This window comes from Drosophila sulfurigaster, chromosome 3, assembly GCF_023558435.1.
Source record: "Drosophila sulfurigaster albostrigata strain 15112-1811.04 chromosome 3, ASM2355843v2, whole genome shotgun sequence".
Classification (NCBI taxonomy): Eukaryota; Metazoa; Arthropoda; class Insecta; order Diptera; family Drosophilidae; genus Drosophila; species Drosophila sulfurigaster.
Window position 1 is genome coordinate 21,079,989 of NC_084883.1, and position 14,329 is coordinate 21,094,317.

The following is a 14,329-nucleotide window of genomic DNA, read 5'->3' on the forward strand; positions in this document are numbered from 1 at the left end:
TGGAGAAGGTAAGAGTGAAAGAAAAGCAGATAGAGAGATAAAGAAATATATAGAAGGAGTGTAAGATATAGAGGAAAAGAGTGACAGCTAGATAGATACATAGATAGACAGATAGATAGATAGATAGATAGATGGGAGATTTAAGTCAACGCTAAATATATCCCCAGTAATTTGCTTTTGTTTTATAGACATTTTTCAATGAAGCATTTTATATGATCAGAAAACTCGCATTGATGTGAACTTAATGTGCGTAGGCATAATTTCCAAATCCAAAATATACGTTTATTCAAAGTTGAAAGACAAGTTTAAAAAGAGTATTTTAAGCTCGAACGTTTTCGTGAATATATTAAATGCCAGTTTACTCCTTTGGCCTCAATCGAGCATTTGTGATAAATTAGAAATTGTTTCGCTTTCAGTGTTTGTTGCATCCGTCTGATGTACGTGCAATGCCCTCGACATGTAAATTGGTTGGAGTCCAACAACAATCTAGAAAATTGAATCATTTCGCACTGACAGCTAAATATGAAATCAGAAATAGAATTACAAAACAGACACACTCACTCTCCCCCCTCTAAACCCCTTTCGCCAACTGCCCCTAAAACGGATATGCCGCCAAATTGAATTGTGCTTCGTCCTTCGTCCTTCTCCGCTCCACTCCGCTTACCTGCTGCGTTGAGTCTCTCGATCTGCCTTTGGCCATATGTCAGTGAGTTCTTGAGGTGAAAATGCAATTATTTATTAGCAAAAAGGAAAAAAAAAAAACACGAAAGAAAAAGAATAACGGGAGGCAGAAGGGAAAGTATGTATCCCTGTAACGCAATCAAAACATGACGCACAGTGTGGCAAGGGGGGCAAGACGAGTGAGTGACAGTGGCACGTATGTAGAATTAGTTTACGAATTGCTGCAGGATATGTGAAGCAACATTTCACAGCAAACAATTTCCCAATGCGAGCAGACGCAGTCAGTTGCACAGTGGCTCAAATTGACGAAATATTACTTCTAATTAACTCAAATGCTGAATAAATGAGATATAAAATAGAGCTGCAGCCAGCAGAAGCCTTGATTAATAATTAAGTTAAATTTTGGCAGCTCAAACTAATTTCCGATTTGTATTTCGTAAATCAAAAGGAATGAAAATTATGCCAATCAGTTTTCAATTTTAAATAAAACGTATGCTACAGCTTCTTTAAAAATCAAGGCATTTTTTATTTGAAATTCAAATTTGTTTATAAGCAATAAAAATACAAAATACAGAAATAGTTTTCATATTTTTCAAGGTTCCTTCCAGGACTAACGAAAAGACTGAAAACCAAATAAACACGTTACAGGAATTTCAATGGATTAAAAAATTTTGTACTCTAAATCTTGTATTGTTTGTTCTATGTGGGAAATTCCATGACGGAATTTGTCCCGTGCAAGACTCTTTACATTGAAAATACCATAAACTGAAACAATTTTAAAAATAAGAAAAGGTTATTTTTATAGCGCTAGATAAGTACTTTAATTAGAGCTAAGAATGGTTTTGGAATTTTCTTTCTGTTTTGTTTTCTGTTGTGATAATTGCAAAAATTAACCAATTCGTACGCACAACCAAAAAATTAACGAATTTATATATTTTATCAGAAAACAGATCCTAAAATCAATCTTAGCTCTAAATATAGTGCTTATCTAGAGCTTTAAGAATAACATTCACTTATTTTTAAAGTTGTTTTAGTTTATGTTATTTTGACTGCAGTACACTGTGAAAAGTCTCGCACGGGAAAAATTTCGCCATGGAATTACCCATATTGAGAATTTGGCATTTTTCAGACGGTTCTAATGTTCTAATTTTTATGATTTTGTTCTTTTTTCAAGAAAAAAATTTTCAAGAAGAATGTTATTGAACTTGGTCTCTTATTCAGTGTACATTTCAACCACAATAAAATGGGAGAAATGTATTTAATACAGTTGTTGATTAGTTGACAAGTTAAAAGAAACTTGCAATAAGAAATAGTTAAATAATTTACGCTATTTCTTTACGAAGTTACTTCTGAAATTGAACAAATTTGAGCTTACTTATAATACTTATTTTTAAGAAGAAAACATGATATGGGTAACTCTCTGGTAAATGTCGCGTGCAAACACATTTATAGTTAAAAAAAATTATAAACTAAAACAATTTTAAAAATAAGTAAAGGTAATTCTCAAAGCTTTGGATTAGCACTATTTTTAGAGCTAAGATTGATTTTAGAAACTTTTTCTGTTTTACGATAAAATATATAAATTTGTTCATTTTTTGGTTTTGCATACGAATTTGTTAATTTTTGCAATTATCAAAACAGAAAACAAAACAGAAAGAAGATTCCAAAACCATTCTTAGCTCTAAATAAAATACTTATCTAGAGCTATAAAAGTAACCTTTTCTTATTTTTAAAATTGTTTCAGCTTATGTTTATTTTGTTAACTGAAAAGATGGATCACGCGACATCCGTCAAAGAATTACCCATATGCATTTTTACTACAATTTGAACATATTTTAATAACATCATTATTAAATTTGTCAAATTCGACACTTTTTTGACCCACAGTACGTGAAGTCGATTCGCAGACATAGGCATAGAACATACACTAGACGCAGTTGACGCCAAATGAAAGTTGGGGGAATTGGAATTGGCTTGGTTTTGGTTTGTTGGTTAAAGTCCTGAGTCCTGTTGCCTCTGCTTTCTGTCCTCGTTGCGAAGCAAGCTGCTCTCGGCGCTCGCTCGTTTGCCTCAAGAGATGTGTGTGAAGGTGAATGGAGAACGGGAGGTTGTTGGAAATTTGTAGCACATGTAACGGCAGGCAGCAGTGCAATACACAAATTTTTTGGAAGCTCTATTAAACGCTGCCATTAAGGGGAAGGGAAAAACCAAAACACCGAACCTCAAACCGAAACGAAACAAAACTGAATCCAAAACCGGGCGGGGGGAGACTCGCAAGTTTTTCAAACAAAAATTGTTGGCAAGTGTGTGCGTGTGTGTGTGGATTTTTGAAATGAATATGCATGGGTGTGAGGGCGTGGTAGAGAGGCGCACGGTACCGGAAAAACTCTTGGCAAAAGTAAATTTAAAAGTTTTTCATGCGCTTCACCCGCTCCCAGCCACCTGAGAGATATGAGTAGCGCTCACTTTTAGACAAGTTTTCCTAGTTTTCTTTATGCTTAGTATATGCTTTTTCTTGTTTTTTTTTTGTTGGTTTTCCGCAACGTGAAGCGTGGAGCGCGAGGCACGTGGATGGCTAGAAGATTCGCCTCGCAATGCCAGCAAATGTGCGATAATTCACATAAGCAGTCTTATCATCTGCATCAGTGTGTGTGTGTGTGTGTGTGTGTGTGTGTGTGTGTGTGCGTTTGGGATTTCCTGCGGAAAGAAAACACCTCCCAAGCATTTAGGCATACAAAGTTTTCGCTGTGGCACGTCCCACTAGAAAGCTATTAAGATGCCCCCAAAGAGAAAAGTTCGTACACTCGCTTCATAGCATAGATAAAGCTTACAAATCGCCGGCATTCGACTGCCAGACTACCCGGAAAATAAGAAAATATCTATTTGACAGAGCCGAAGACAATTGTTGTTAGTGATTTAGCCTCTTGAATGTATATGAATATTTGACTTAATAAATATAAGAAATAAATTTATCTATGATAAGAGAACTGAATTTACAAACATGAAAATGAATTGTTACTCGGTCAATTAACAGTTCAAAACACAGTCTGAATAATGCATTTTTGTTTTGAATTTACATTAAATTGTATTGAATTGGCTTGCTTAAAAATAAGAATCTTTAGTTTATATTCTGTATGTATTTGTAACATCACAGTTTAAAGGCTTAAAAACAAAAATATTCTATACAAAAATATAAATAATAATATAAATATAAATATATTAACAAATAAAAAACATAAGATCTCAAAACTCTTGAATACTTTTTCTTTGTAAAAAAATCTAGTAACAAAAAATATTTTTCTGTATATCCATACAAACATATAAATCTTAATCAAAACATCGAATTTTATGATACAAAATAAACATAACATATTTTTTAGAGTTCTATTCTCATTGGTTTGTCAATGATTTCTTATATAAAATTACCTAAGGAAATAATATAATAAAAAAAAGTTTTAATTAAATATTTGCACACTTTAATGTTGTGTTATTCAAAATCGAATACTATATATGTTTCTATGCAGACTACAATATAAATAAAAATAATTAAAACGAAGAACTTAAAAGATATCTAAACATATAGCTAGATAATTGCAGGGAATTTGATTAAATTGCGCAAAAAACTAAAAGGTAAATGAAATAAATAATAAGATTATTCAAAAATGTATCAACAACAAAAATAACTAACTTTAATTTACAATAAACCAACTAAAGCTCTGAAATCACTTGAAATCAAAGTAGTCATATGTGATGATGATGATTGCATTATACAGAATTGGATTGAAACCCGGCTACGCATCGAACATCGAGGTGACAACTAACATTTTGGCACGCACGCATCGAAAGAGCATTTAAATAACGCTCCATCATCAGAGACAGACACATGGAAACTTGTTCTTCCTCTTCTTATTCAGCTGGTGTTTCGACTAGCTGCTGTAGTGTTTCATGTCTCAACTCGCAACTCCGATCTGAGAGCTCTTCGGGCTTCGGGAAGCTGGCGTTGATAAATGCACAGCGCATAAAAGTTGGGGCAAAACTACTTTATAAGAGGGGGGAGGGGGTTCTTAGGCAAATTTTCGCCCTGTAAACTAAAAACGTAGCCAACTTGTTTCCACTTACCTGGCACCATGCCATGCCACGCCCACCGCCACCCGCCCCATTGGCAATCGCAGCAAATCGCTGGGGCCATTAGAGCTAAGGCAAAAACGCCGCTAAATGCGATGTGAATTATTTAAGGCACGTGTGTAGCGCAGAATGCGGCAAATTCGACAGTGAAATGCATTTATTATTGAAGATACAGTATCTTCCCTTCCTCTCTTCTCCTCTCCTCTCCTCTCCACGAGGCAAGTGGCTGCGGAATCCTTCGCTTGACAAGCTAACCAATTATGTTCGCCTGATGAGTGCTCCAAGGTGGCTGCCATGGAAAGTCCTTCGCAGCATGGCGAACGAATAGATGGAAGGTTTTTTGATAAACGCTTTTACAGTTTTCAAAAGTTTTGAGCTGTGTGTGGCACGTGATTGGAATTACGCGTGCCACAAAGCAAATGGGAAAGAAACTCGATAAGATAGTAGAACTCTTAAGAAACACACACAAATATGTTTTAGGAAAATTCAAACAAATATTTGGAACAGTTTTTTGGGAAAACTGAATACATATTAGTAAGTTGGATTCAATAAGGGTTTATTATTGCATGTAAAACAAATAAGAGCAGTAAAAAATTCTAATATAAGCACTTCAATTCGATTAGACAGGTGATTTTTCAGTCTACTTACAGAAAAACAACACTCATTACACCAACCAAAATGAAACACACACATTTCTATTGGCATCACATTTTAACAGAGAGCCCATCTTCATTTCCCAATGTAAACTTTGAATGCGAGTGCAAGTGAGTGCGGGATATTTCAAAGCAAGCGATTCTTCGTCGTGTCTATCACACGAAGAAAGAAAACGAAGAAGATGCTTGCTGTGGTTAGGTATAACAGAAGTTCTGTACTTCTAAACTCAATCACTTGCACTTTTGTAGGCGAGTGTATGCGAGTACGCTATAGTCAATTGCTAAAACAAGCTCTGGCTGATCGTGTCTATCACACAGTAAAAGGGTTGAAAAAGCCAAACGTGAAATAGAAAAGGATGCTGCTTGGGAATAGGTATATTGGAAGAAGTTGTTATTAGTTAAGTGGAAGCAGTTGCTAGTTTGTTAAACATATAAGGATGCTATTTGCATTGATGTATGAAGCTCAAACAGTCTCAAATTTGAAGGCGAGAGCAAGCGAGTGCGCGATAGTTGCTTGTCAAAACAAAAGTTTGATGATCGTGTCTATCCGATAATCGTACTGACAGACGTAAATATTCATCTGCCTGGGCAAAAGCAAAGATCAAATCACAGCAACAACAACTACATGTGTTTGTTTGTATGTATGTTGATGATGATAAAGCACAAGAGAGTTAGTGCGATAGCGCTCTATATATTTATTATTATTTATTATTACTCACCCGTATGCACACTGACTTATGTATTGCACATGTATTGTGTGAATATACATATACTTGTATACATACATATATTTGCGTCAACATATTTATTTAAATGCACTTGCAGATCGAATTATGAGCACTTATGAAATGAACTTTAATTTATTGTGAAAAATTAACTCTATATACGTATATATTTGTATTCTTGTAGATTAGGTTTGTAAAAAATCAAGGAAGTACTATATATAATATAACACACCGCTCAATAAGTTCCCGGCCTAAGAAGGAAAAACACATTTTTTTCTAAAAATGTATTTTTATTCATCAATATAGTTTCCATCTACGGCTAAACAGTCAGTCCAGCGCTTCTCCAACTTTTCGATGCCATTTTTGTAGAAGGATGAACTTTTGCCCTCAAAATAGCCCTCAGAATCGGCAATCACCTCCTCATTTGATCGATATCTCTTGCCTTGGAGGTGCTTTTTAAGATCTGAAAAAAGCCAGTAGTCGCTGGGGGCCAAATCTGGAGAGTGGGATGGGTGCGGCAGTAGTTTGAACCTCAATTTTGAAACTAGCAACAGACTTTCAGCATTTTTGATAAATTGTCGCTCTTTGTTACGCTTGCCACAAAACGATTCCTTGAGCTGCATCTTTTAGTCAACGAAACCTTCATATTAACTTTATTTTTTAAAGTCAGTTATTATAGAGTTTTCAATCAACCAAACTTCACTTCATTGTGTTCACTATAATAAATTTCACTTTCACTATGGGAAAGTGTATCCACACTTCGATAGTCGCTGCCACAAGAAAATTTCGAGTTTTTATATGAACAGGTTTATCATTGAGGCGTCAGAGCCTAGGCTTAATTAAAATTTAAGTTGCCACAAAAAAAGATAGAAGAAAGAAAAGAAACATAGAAAATGTGTTGTGATTTATGAGGGCAACTTCGATGCACCAGCAACGAGGCCTAATCGAAGCCTGTGGAATTGGGTGCCAGAAATAAAAATCAAAATCGAAATACAGAAATGTAGAAAAAGATGATCCGATATTTTTGGGGTTTGCCAGAAATTCAAATATTCACATGTTCTCGTGGGCTGACAGACATTTCAATATTTATGCAAGGCGACCAAAATATGAACAGAAAATAGAAATGTATAAATTCGTGAAATGAATAATGCACATCTTCGGATTTAAAAACCTTTCTCTTTTAAATCGTAACAGACAGAAGGATGCATCTTCGCACATATAAAGTATATATACCACATATATATATTTATACATACAAATTTAATCAGAACATAGATTTCGAAAAGTGTCCGAGTATCGGGTTTACTAAACTTTTTTATACGTCTTGTTTTTTCTTCTGCTCAATATTTATGTCAAACTTCTTGACTAAAGCGTATATTCTTAAATATTTAAATATTTATTTAAAGCTGCCTCTAAATTCAGCGTCATCATTGGTGCGATAAGCAATTGAATTGCTCTCAGTAAATGAGGACGGTGATATAGACAGAGACTGAACTCAGCAGATTCCTAAGAGAAGAGAGAAAGCGAGAGAGAGAGAGAGAGAGAGAGTGCGGATCAGAGGAGGTTAAATCTATGTGATATCATAAAATATCTTATCCCATTTATAGGGCTATCCATATATTGCGCTGTGATGTAACTTCTCTAATATTACAATGCACTTTTATAATACACTGTTGTGAATTTAAGTATACCCGTAATTCGAAAAAAAATAAACCACGCACAAGTTGTCGCCACTTCTAAATTCATTATCAAGAAGCCTCTGTCGGACATGCGTCAGAAAGTTGACATTGTCCCGACATTGACACCATTTGCTATCGTCTTCATTTCCGCTACGAATTTTTGAGCTGAACCCACATCTGTTCATCACGTGATAATCCCAAAATCATACAGCAATCAAAGCTATATTCTTTGTCGATTTAAATTAAATTTTTAGTTTCAAATTCATCTTTCCGCGAGCAGTCGAAATATTCAAAATGTGCAAAATAAAAATTAAAACAGTTCTTTTCTTAACAGTACTTGAAATATATTTGGTGGCCACAACTGCCTTCGAAGAGGTGAGAACAGTTACATAAAGCAGTGTAATACAGTGCGTGCTAAGAATGTTTACGTTTTCTTTTTATCAGACATGCGAATTCGATCGAAAATTGGAAGAACAGTGCCGAATGCATAACTATAAGACAGTGAAACCTTTGCTTGACTATTTTAGGCAAGTTCGAAATGAGTTAGAAGACAAAGAAATGAAGGAAAATAAGTTAAATGAATTAAATTCGGATCTTATGGGAAAGTATCATGAAATTGTGAGAATTCATGAAAAATTCATGAAGGACGCAAATCTATTAGAGGAATATAAAAACAAAGTACTTAAAGGGGAAAATGATTTGCATTTGAGCCAAAATAAAGTGGAAAGCTTAGAATCTGAAATTAATTCAAAACAAAATATTATTGATAAATTAGAGGAAAAACTAACCGAAAAATCCACCAACTTAGAAATTTATCAAGTTCAATTAAAATCACTCAAATCTAGTTTAATTGAAAAAGATGAAAATATAAAGAGATTTAGTGAGAATATTCAAAATATAACAGAACATCAGAAAACAATTGAATTGCAATTAGAGCAGAGTAAAATTAAATTAATAAATCAAGATGAAGATGTTCAGTTATATCGTGAAGAAATCAAGACAATAAATAAGACATCCGAAAATATCAGAGAACAACAGAAAAGAATTGAATTGCAACTAAAAGATAGTCAAACTAAGTTAATAGATAAAGTGAAAGAAAATCAGTTATGTCGAGCTGAAGTTGATAAGTTAAGTCCCACAACTTGCATCCTATTTGGAGATTCAGATGTTCATCAACTCAAAGTTTCTGGCATAGGTTTCTTCGATGTTTTATGCGATAGTCAGTTAGCTGGACCTGGATGGATTGTAATACAACAGCGAGTTGGGGGAGATGAGGATTTCAATAGGGATTGGGCAACGTATCGCAAAGGTTTCGGTTCTTATAAGAGTGATTTCTTCCTGGGACTCGAGAAAATACATCGTATCACGAGTTTGCAACGTCACGAACTTTATATTCATTTGGTTGCTGTGAATGGGACTGTTTACTTCGCTCGTTATGACGACTTCAAAATATCTGATGAAGACAGTGGATATAAACTGAGTTTGGGTAAATGGAATGGAACAGTTAACGATGCAATGAGAAACGTTGACAATATGAAGTTCTCAACATTCGATCGTGATAATGATTTGTATGGTGCTAATTGCGCGGAATCTTGGGGAAGTGGCTGGTGGTACAACGCTTGTTTTCATTGGTAAATATTGTAAATTGTTATTTTTGAAGGAGTAAGCAACTGTTTTTCTCTTATGCAGTAATTTAAATAAGAAATATTTAATTCACCAATCGATCGATCTTAAAGAAATTAAGATGTTAGTGCGACCCAAGCAATGAATAAATGAACAACTGTAAAGCTGAAATTTTGATGATTGACTCTTTTATGTAATGAATATGAATATGTATATATGCTACCTTAAGAAATACACTATTGAATATGTATCTTAAAATAGATCAGATTTAATCGCATCTTATATTTTGTATACAAAAAAATTTACATTTCATATGCTTCCCTGATGCTGTTCTTGAGTATATTTAAATAATTTTCATTGTACATTTTTTTACTATTAATATACTTAATATATAATATCAAATATTGAACATTAAAATTATTTTTATAATTGGTTTTCACTTTATTCTTATTCTAATTCTTTATTCCCTATTTTAATTTTGAAGAAAAGGTTAAGTATGAAATTTTCTCCTCGGGTTTTCCGATTATGAAAAACTCGCATATTTTTATTGACATTAAATTTTAACAGCGAGGTCATCTGCATTTCCCTTTACATGCGAGTGCATGCAAGCACGCGATATTTGTCTATTGTCAACGTGTCTATTTCACTTGTGGTTTGGTACTATAACAGCAGAAGTTGCCAGTAGTTAGACACCCAACAGTTATAATTAAACGGAAGACGATGCTAGTTGTGATTAGCTATAACAGAAGAAGTTCTGTACTTCTAAGCTCAAACAGTTACACTTTTGTAGGCGAGTGCAAGCGAGTACGCGATAGTCAATTGCCAAAACAAGCACGGGCTGATCGTGTCTATCACACAGAGTGTGATAGCCAAGCGTGAAATAGAAAAGGATGCTGCTCGTAATTAGGTATAATAAAAGTCGTCAATAGTTAAGCGGAAGCAGTTGCTAGCTCGTTAAAGGCATGCCACGAGACATTGTTACAAATAACGTTGCAACGTTGAACAGATAAGGATGCTAGTGGCGGTGATGTACTATATAATAGAATGCGTTGCTATTAAGCTCAAACAGTCGCAAGTCTTTAGGCGAGTGCAAGCGAGTGCGCGATGATCGCTTCTCAAAACAAACGTTTGATGATTCGTTTCTATTCAACTACAACAACTACTTACCATATGTATGTATGAGAGTGTGTGCGTTAGCGCTCTATATAGTACTCACCCGTATGCACACTGACTTGCACATGTATTGTGTGAATATACATATGTACTTACATATATATATTTGCGGCTACATATTTATTTAAATGCACTTGCAGATCGAACTATAAGTTATTGTAAATTAACTTCATATTAGTATATATGTATTCTTGTAGATTAGGTCTGAAACGGAATAAAGCAACTATTCATTATACTTATACACATACATAGGTACATACTAGTATATTAATATAATGAACACAGACTATAAAACCTATTCACTGGAAATTTGTATTGCAGCTTTACGTTTTTTTTTACTTTTTTTTAATTTTTTGTCATACCATGTACAGTAGTCTTTATATATAATAATTTATATATATATTACCAACATTTTTTTAGCCTTACAAAGTTAATTTAAACAAAAACGTTTACCTAAACGTGTAAGGATTAACACACACAAAATGAAGTAAAATAGAAAATACATTTCTAGGGTATTTTTCAATCAGACAATATTGAAATTCTGGAAAATTAAATCAAAATTTGTGAGTATGTCTGTTATGTGGCTTCCAAAATAAGCGTCAGCATCGCAAAGATAAGCCAGACAATCGCTCTCACTGAATGAAGACGAACATACAGACGGAGGCTGCACTTATCAGTAGATGCCAATGAGAAGAGATAGAGTCACTGTAACATCAATATATCACCTTCGATGTTGAGCTGGACCCACATCCGTTCTACACATATTATCTCTAAAATCACACAGCAATAATTATAATACAGATATCACTTCAGGCAGGTATTTAACATTAAAGTTATTTTTATAATTGGTTTTCACTTTACCGTATTCCTTATTTTAGTTTTAAAGATAATATGAAATTTTCTCCTCGGGTTTTCCGATTTCATCAAAAAGTAGTTTGGTGCCGTAGTGGCAAGCAAAGGCGAGTGTGCTTATGGAGAAAAATGCTAAATTGGGACCATAAAAGAGTCAGTTGCAAGTCAAATCTACTGAGATGGTTAACTTCATTTTAAGGGTAAAAAAATTCGGGGGTAACTCTTCATTGTGAGATTCAATTAAAAAAAAACTCATTTATACTCTTTTTAACTCAATCAAGTTGTTTTTAAATTTGCTGACCAAATAGTTGTCAACTTTCTATGTTATTAAAAACTCAGTCCCATTGTCGTTTCGAAAGTATTCGAGTACTTCGGAGATTGACTTCTTATCAAAACTTGACTAGAAGAAATGGAGATTAATCAGCTGCTGCTATCGTTGTCGATGCATATTCAACTGCGGCACTGCTTTCAGCTTGCACAACAGAAGCTGTTGCTGTTTCTATTGAATGCTTCGAACTCATATTTTTATATTTTGTTAAGTTTCGAAGGAAACACAAAAACATTAACATGTAGTCACTTTGGTGCTGCATTTCAATTTACTATCATGACGATTCTCTAATGCAGACAATCATCCGACATTAAGATAGAGAATAGAGAATCTATGGCCGATACCCTAGGCTATCATTACTTGACCTCTCTCGTTCAGATCTTTTAAGTGGGATCCACATTCGCTGCAGACTTTCACTGACTTTAACGAAATATTCAGTTCCAAATTCACTTTGTTTGCGGACAGTCGAAACATTTAAAATGAGCAGAATAAAATTAAAAGGAATTTTGTTACTAAGTGTCCTTCAAATATTCTTGATGACCACAACAATTGGAGAACAAGTGAGAACAAAGACATAATACTAAGCAAAACAAAGAGTGCTTAAAGTGTATACATTTTCTTCCTATCAGACGTGTGAATCCGATCGACAAATGGAAGAAATGTGCAGCATTCATAACTACAAAACAGTGAAACCTTTGCTCGATTATTTTAGACAGGTTAGAAATGAGTTAGAACAAAGTGAATCTAAGGAAAAGCATTTAAATGAATTAAATTCTGATCTTATGGAAAAGTATCATGAAATTGTGAGAATTCATGAAAAATTCATGAAGGAGGCAGCTCTATTAGATGAATATAAAAACGAAGTAATTAAAGGGAAAAACGATTTGAAATCGTGTCAAAATAAAGTTGATAAATTCGAATCTGAAATTAATTCAAAACAAAATATTATTGTTAAATTAGAGGGAAAGTTAACAGAAAAATCCACCAACTTAGAAATTTGTCAAGTTCAATTAAAATCTCTCAAATCTAGTTTAATTGACAAAGATGAAAAAATAAAGAGAATTAGTGATAATATTCAAAATAACACAGAACATCAGAAAACACTTGAAGTGCAATTAGAGAAGAGTAAATCTAAATTGATAAAGCAGGATGAAGATATTCAGTTATGCCAATCTAAAATTGATACGTTAAATCGGACATCAGAAAACATCAGAGAACAGCAGAAAAGAATTGAATTGCAACTAAAAGATAGTCAAACTAAGTTAATAGATAAAGTTAAAGAAAATCAGTTATGTCGAGCTGAAGTTGATAAGTTAAGTCTCACATCTTGCATCCCATTTGGAGATTCAGATGTTCATCAACTCAAAGTTTCTGGCATAGGTTTCTTCGATGTTTTATGCGATAGTCAGTTAGCTGGACCTGGATGGATTGTAATACAACAACGAGTTGGGGGAAATGAGGATTTCAATAGGGATTGGGCAACGTATCGCAAAGGTTTCGGTTCTTATAAGAATGATTTCTTCCTGGGACTCGAGAAAATACATCGTATCACCAGTTTGCAGCGATTCGAACTTTACATACATTTGGTTGCTGTGAATGGAAGTACCTACAACGCTCGTTATGACGAGTTCAAAATATCTGATGAACACAGTGGATATAAACTGAGTTTGGGTAAATTCGATGGAACTATTAATGGGGATGCGATGAGAGTCAGCGAAAACATGAAATTCTCAACATTCGATCGCGACAACGACATTGGTTTCGGTAATTGCGCGGTATATTGGGGAAGTGGCTGGTGGTACAGGATTTGTTATGATTGGTAAATATTGCAAATTGTTATTTTTGATGAAATACACATAATTATTGATTTTTGTTTTTTCTTATGCAGTAATTTAAATGCACAATATAGGCGAGATCTATATTGGTGGGCGAAAAATAAAATCGAACTTAAAGAAGCTAAGATGCTAATTCGCCCCAAAGAAGCGATGAAGAAGTGAGCAATTGAAGAGCTTAAATTCTCTCAATTATGTAATCATTTATATATAATTGGTTGATTAAAATTTTGCGTTCTAAATAAAATAACGATCGACTATATAATGCAGCGATTTATTTTTAAAGTTGAAAAAAATAGTTTTTTTTTTGTATTTTTTTGTTCTCTAGGTGCTTTCAATAGAAATGCAAATATTTAAAAGTAAGTAAACTTATGATTATCGTGCATATATGTTTATTGAATCGAATATTTAATTAAAGTAATTATTTAAAATTAAAGTATTATAGTAATTAAAGTATAATCGAAATTAAAGTATTATATGATATACACATATTCGATTCTTAACTAAACATTCAATAAACAGATTAAATTAATAAACTCGTTGATGTAGCAGCATCTAATCAATTTAATAAAATTTTCATTAAATTGAGAAGATCAGACAATATTCTCTTCTGTTGACCCGATGAGAGTGTCTATCTCTTATTATTAAAGTGTTAATA

The 14,329-nt window shown here is 33.7% G+C and overlaps 2 protein-coding genes across 4 annotated transcripts in view; one reads left to right on the forward strand and one right to left on the reverse strand.

Annotated features, from left to right (window-relative positions):
• Nucleotides 1-13,918, forward strand: part of LOC133845018 (fibroleukin-like) — a 50,815-nt gene extending 36,897 nt beyond the window's left edge. The window contains exons 1-3 of one of the 2 annotated variants that reach the window (XM_062279338.1): nt 8,137-8,238; nt 12,469-13,658; nt 13,728-13,918. In XM_062279338.1, the coding sequence (XP_062135322.1) occupies nt 8,158-8,238; nt 12,469-13,658; nt 13,728-13,836 (1,380 nt within the window). In that variant the 5' untranslated portion in view covers nt 8,137-8,157 and the 3' untranslated portion in view covers nt 13,837-13,918. Of the gene's footprint in view, nt 1-8,136; nt 8,239-12,468; nt 13,659-13,727 lie in introns of those variants that run through there. The other variant, XM_062279340.1, reaches the window with a different exon arrangement.
• The window catches only part of LOC133845023 (ryncolin-1-like), an 81,400-nt gene that overhangs the window by 25,903 nt on the left and 41,168 nt on the right, over nt 1-14,329 (reverse strand). The gene's annotated exons all lie outside the window — the stretch shown is intronic.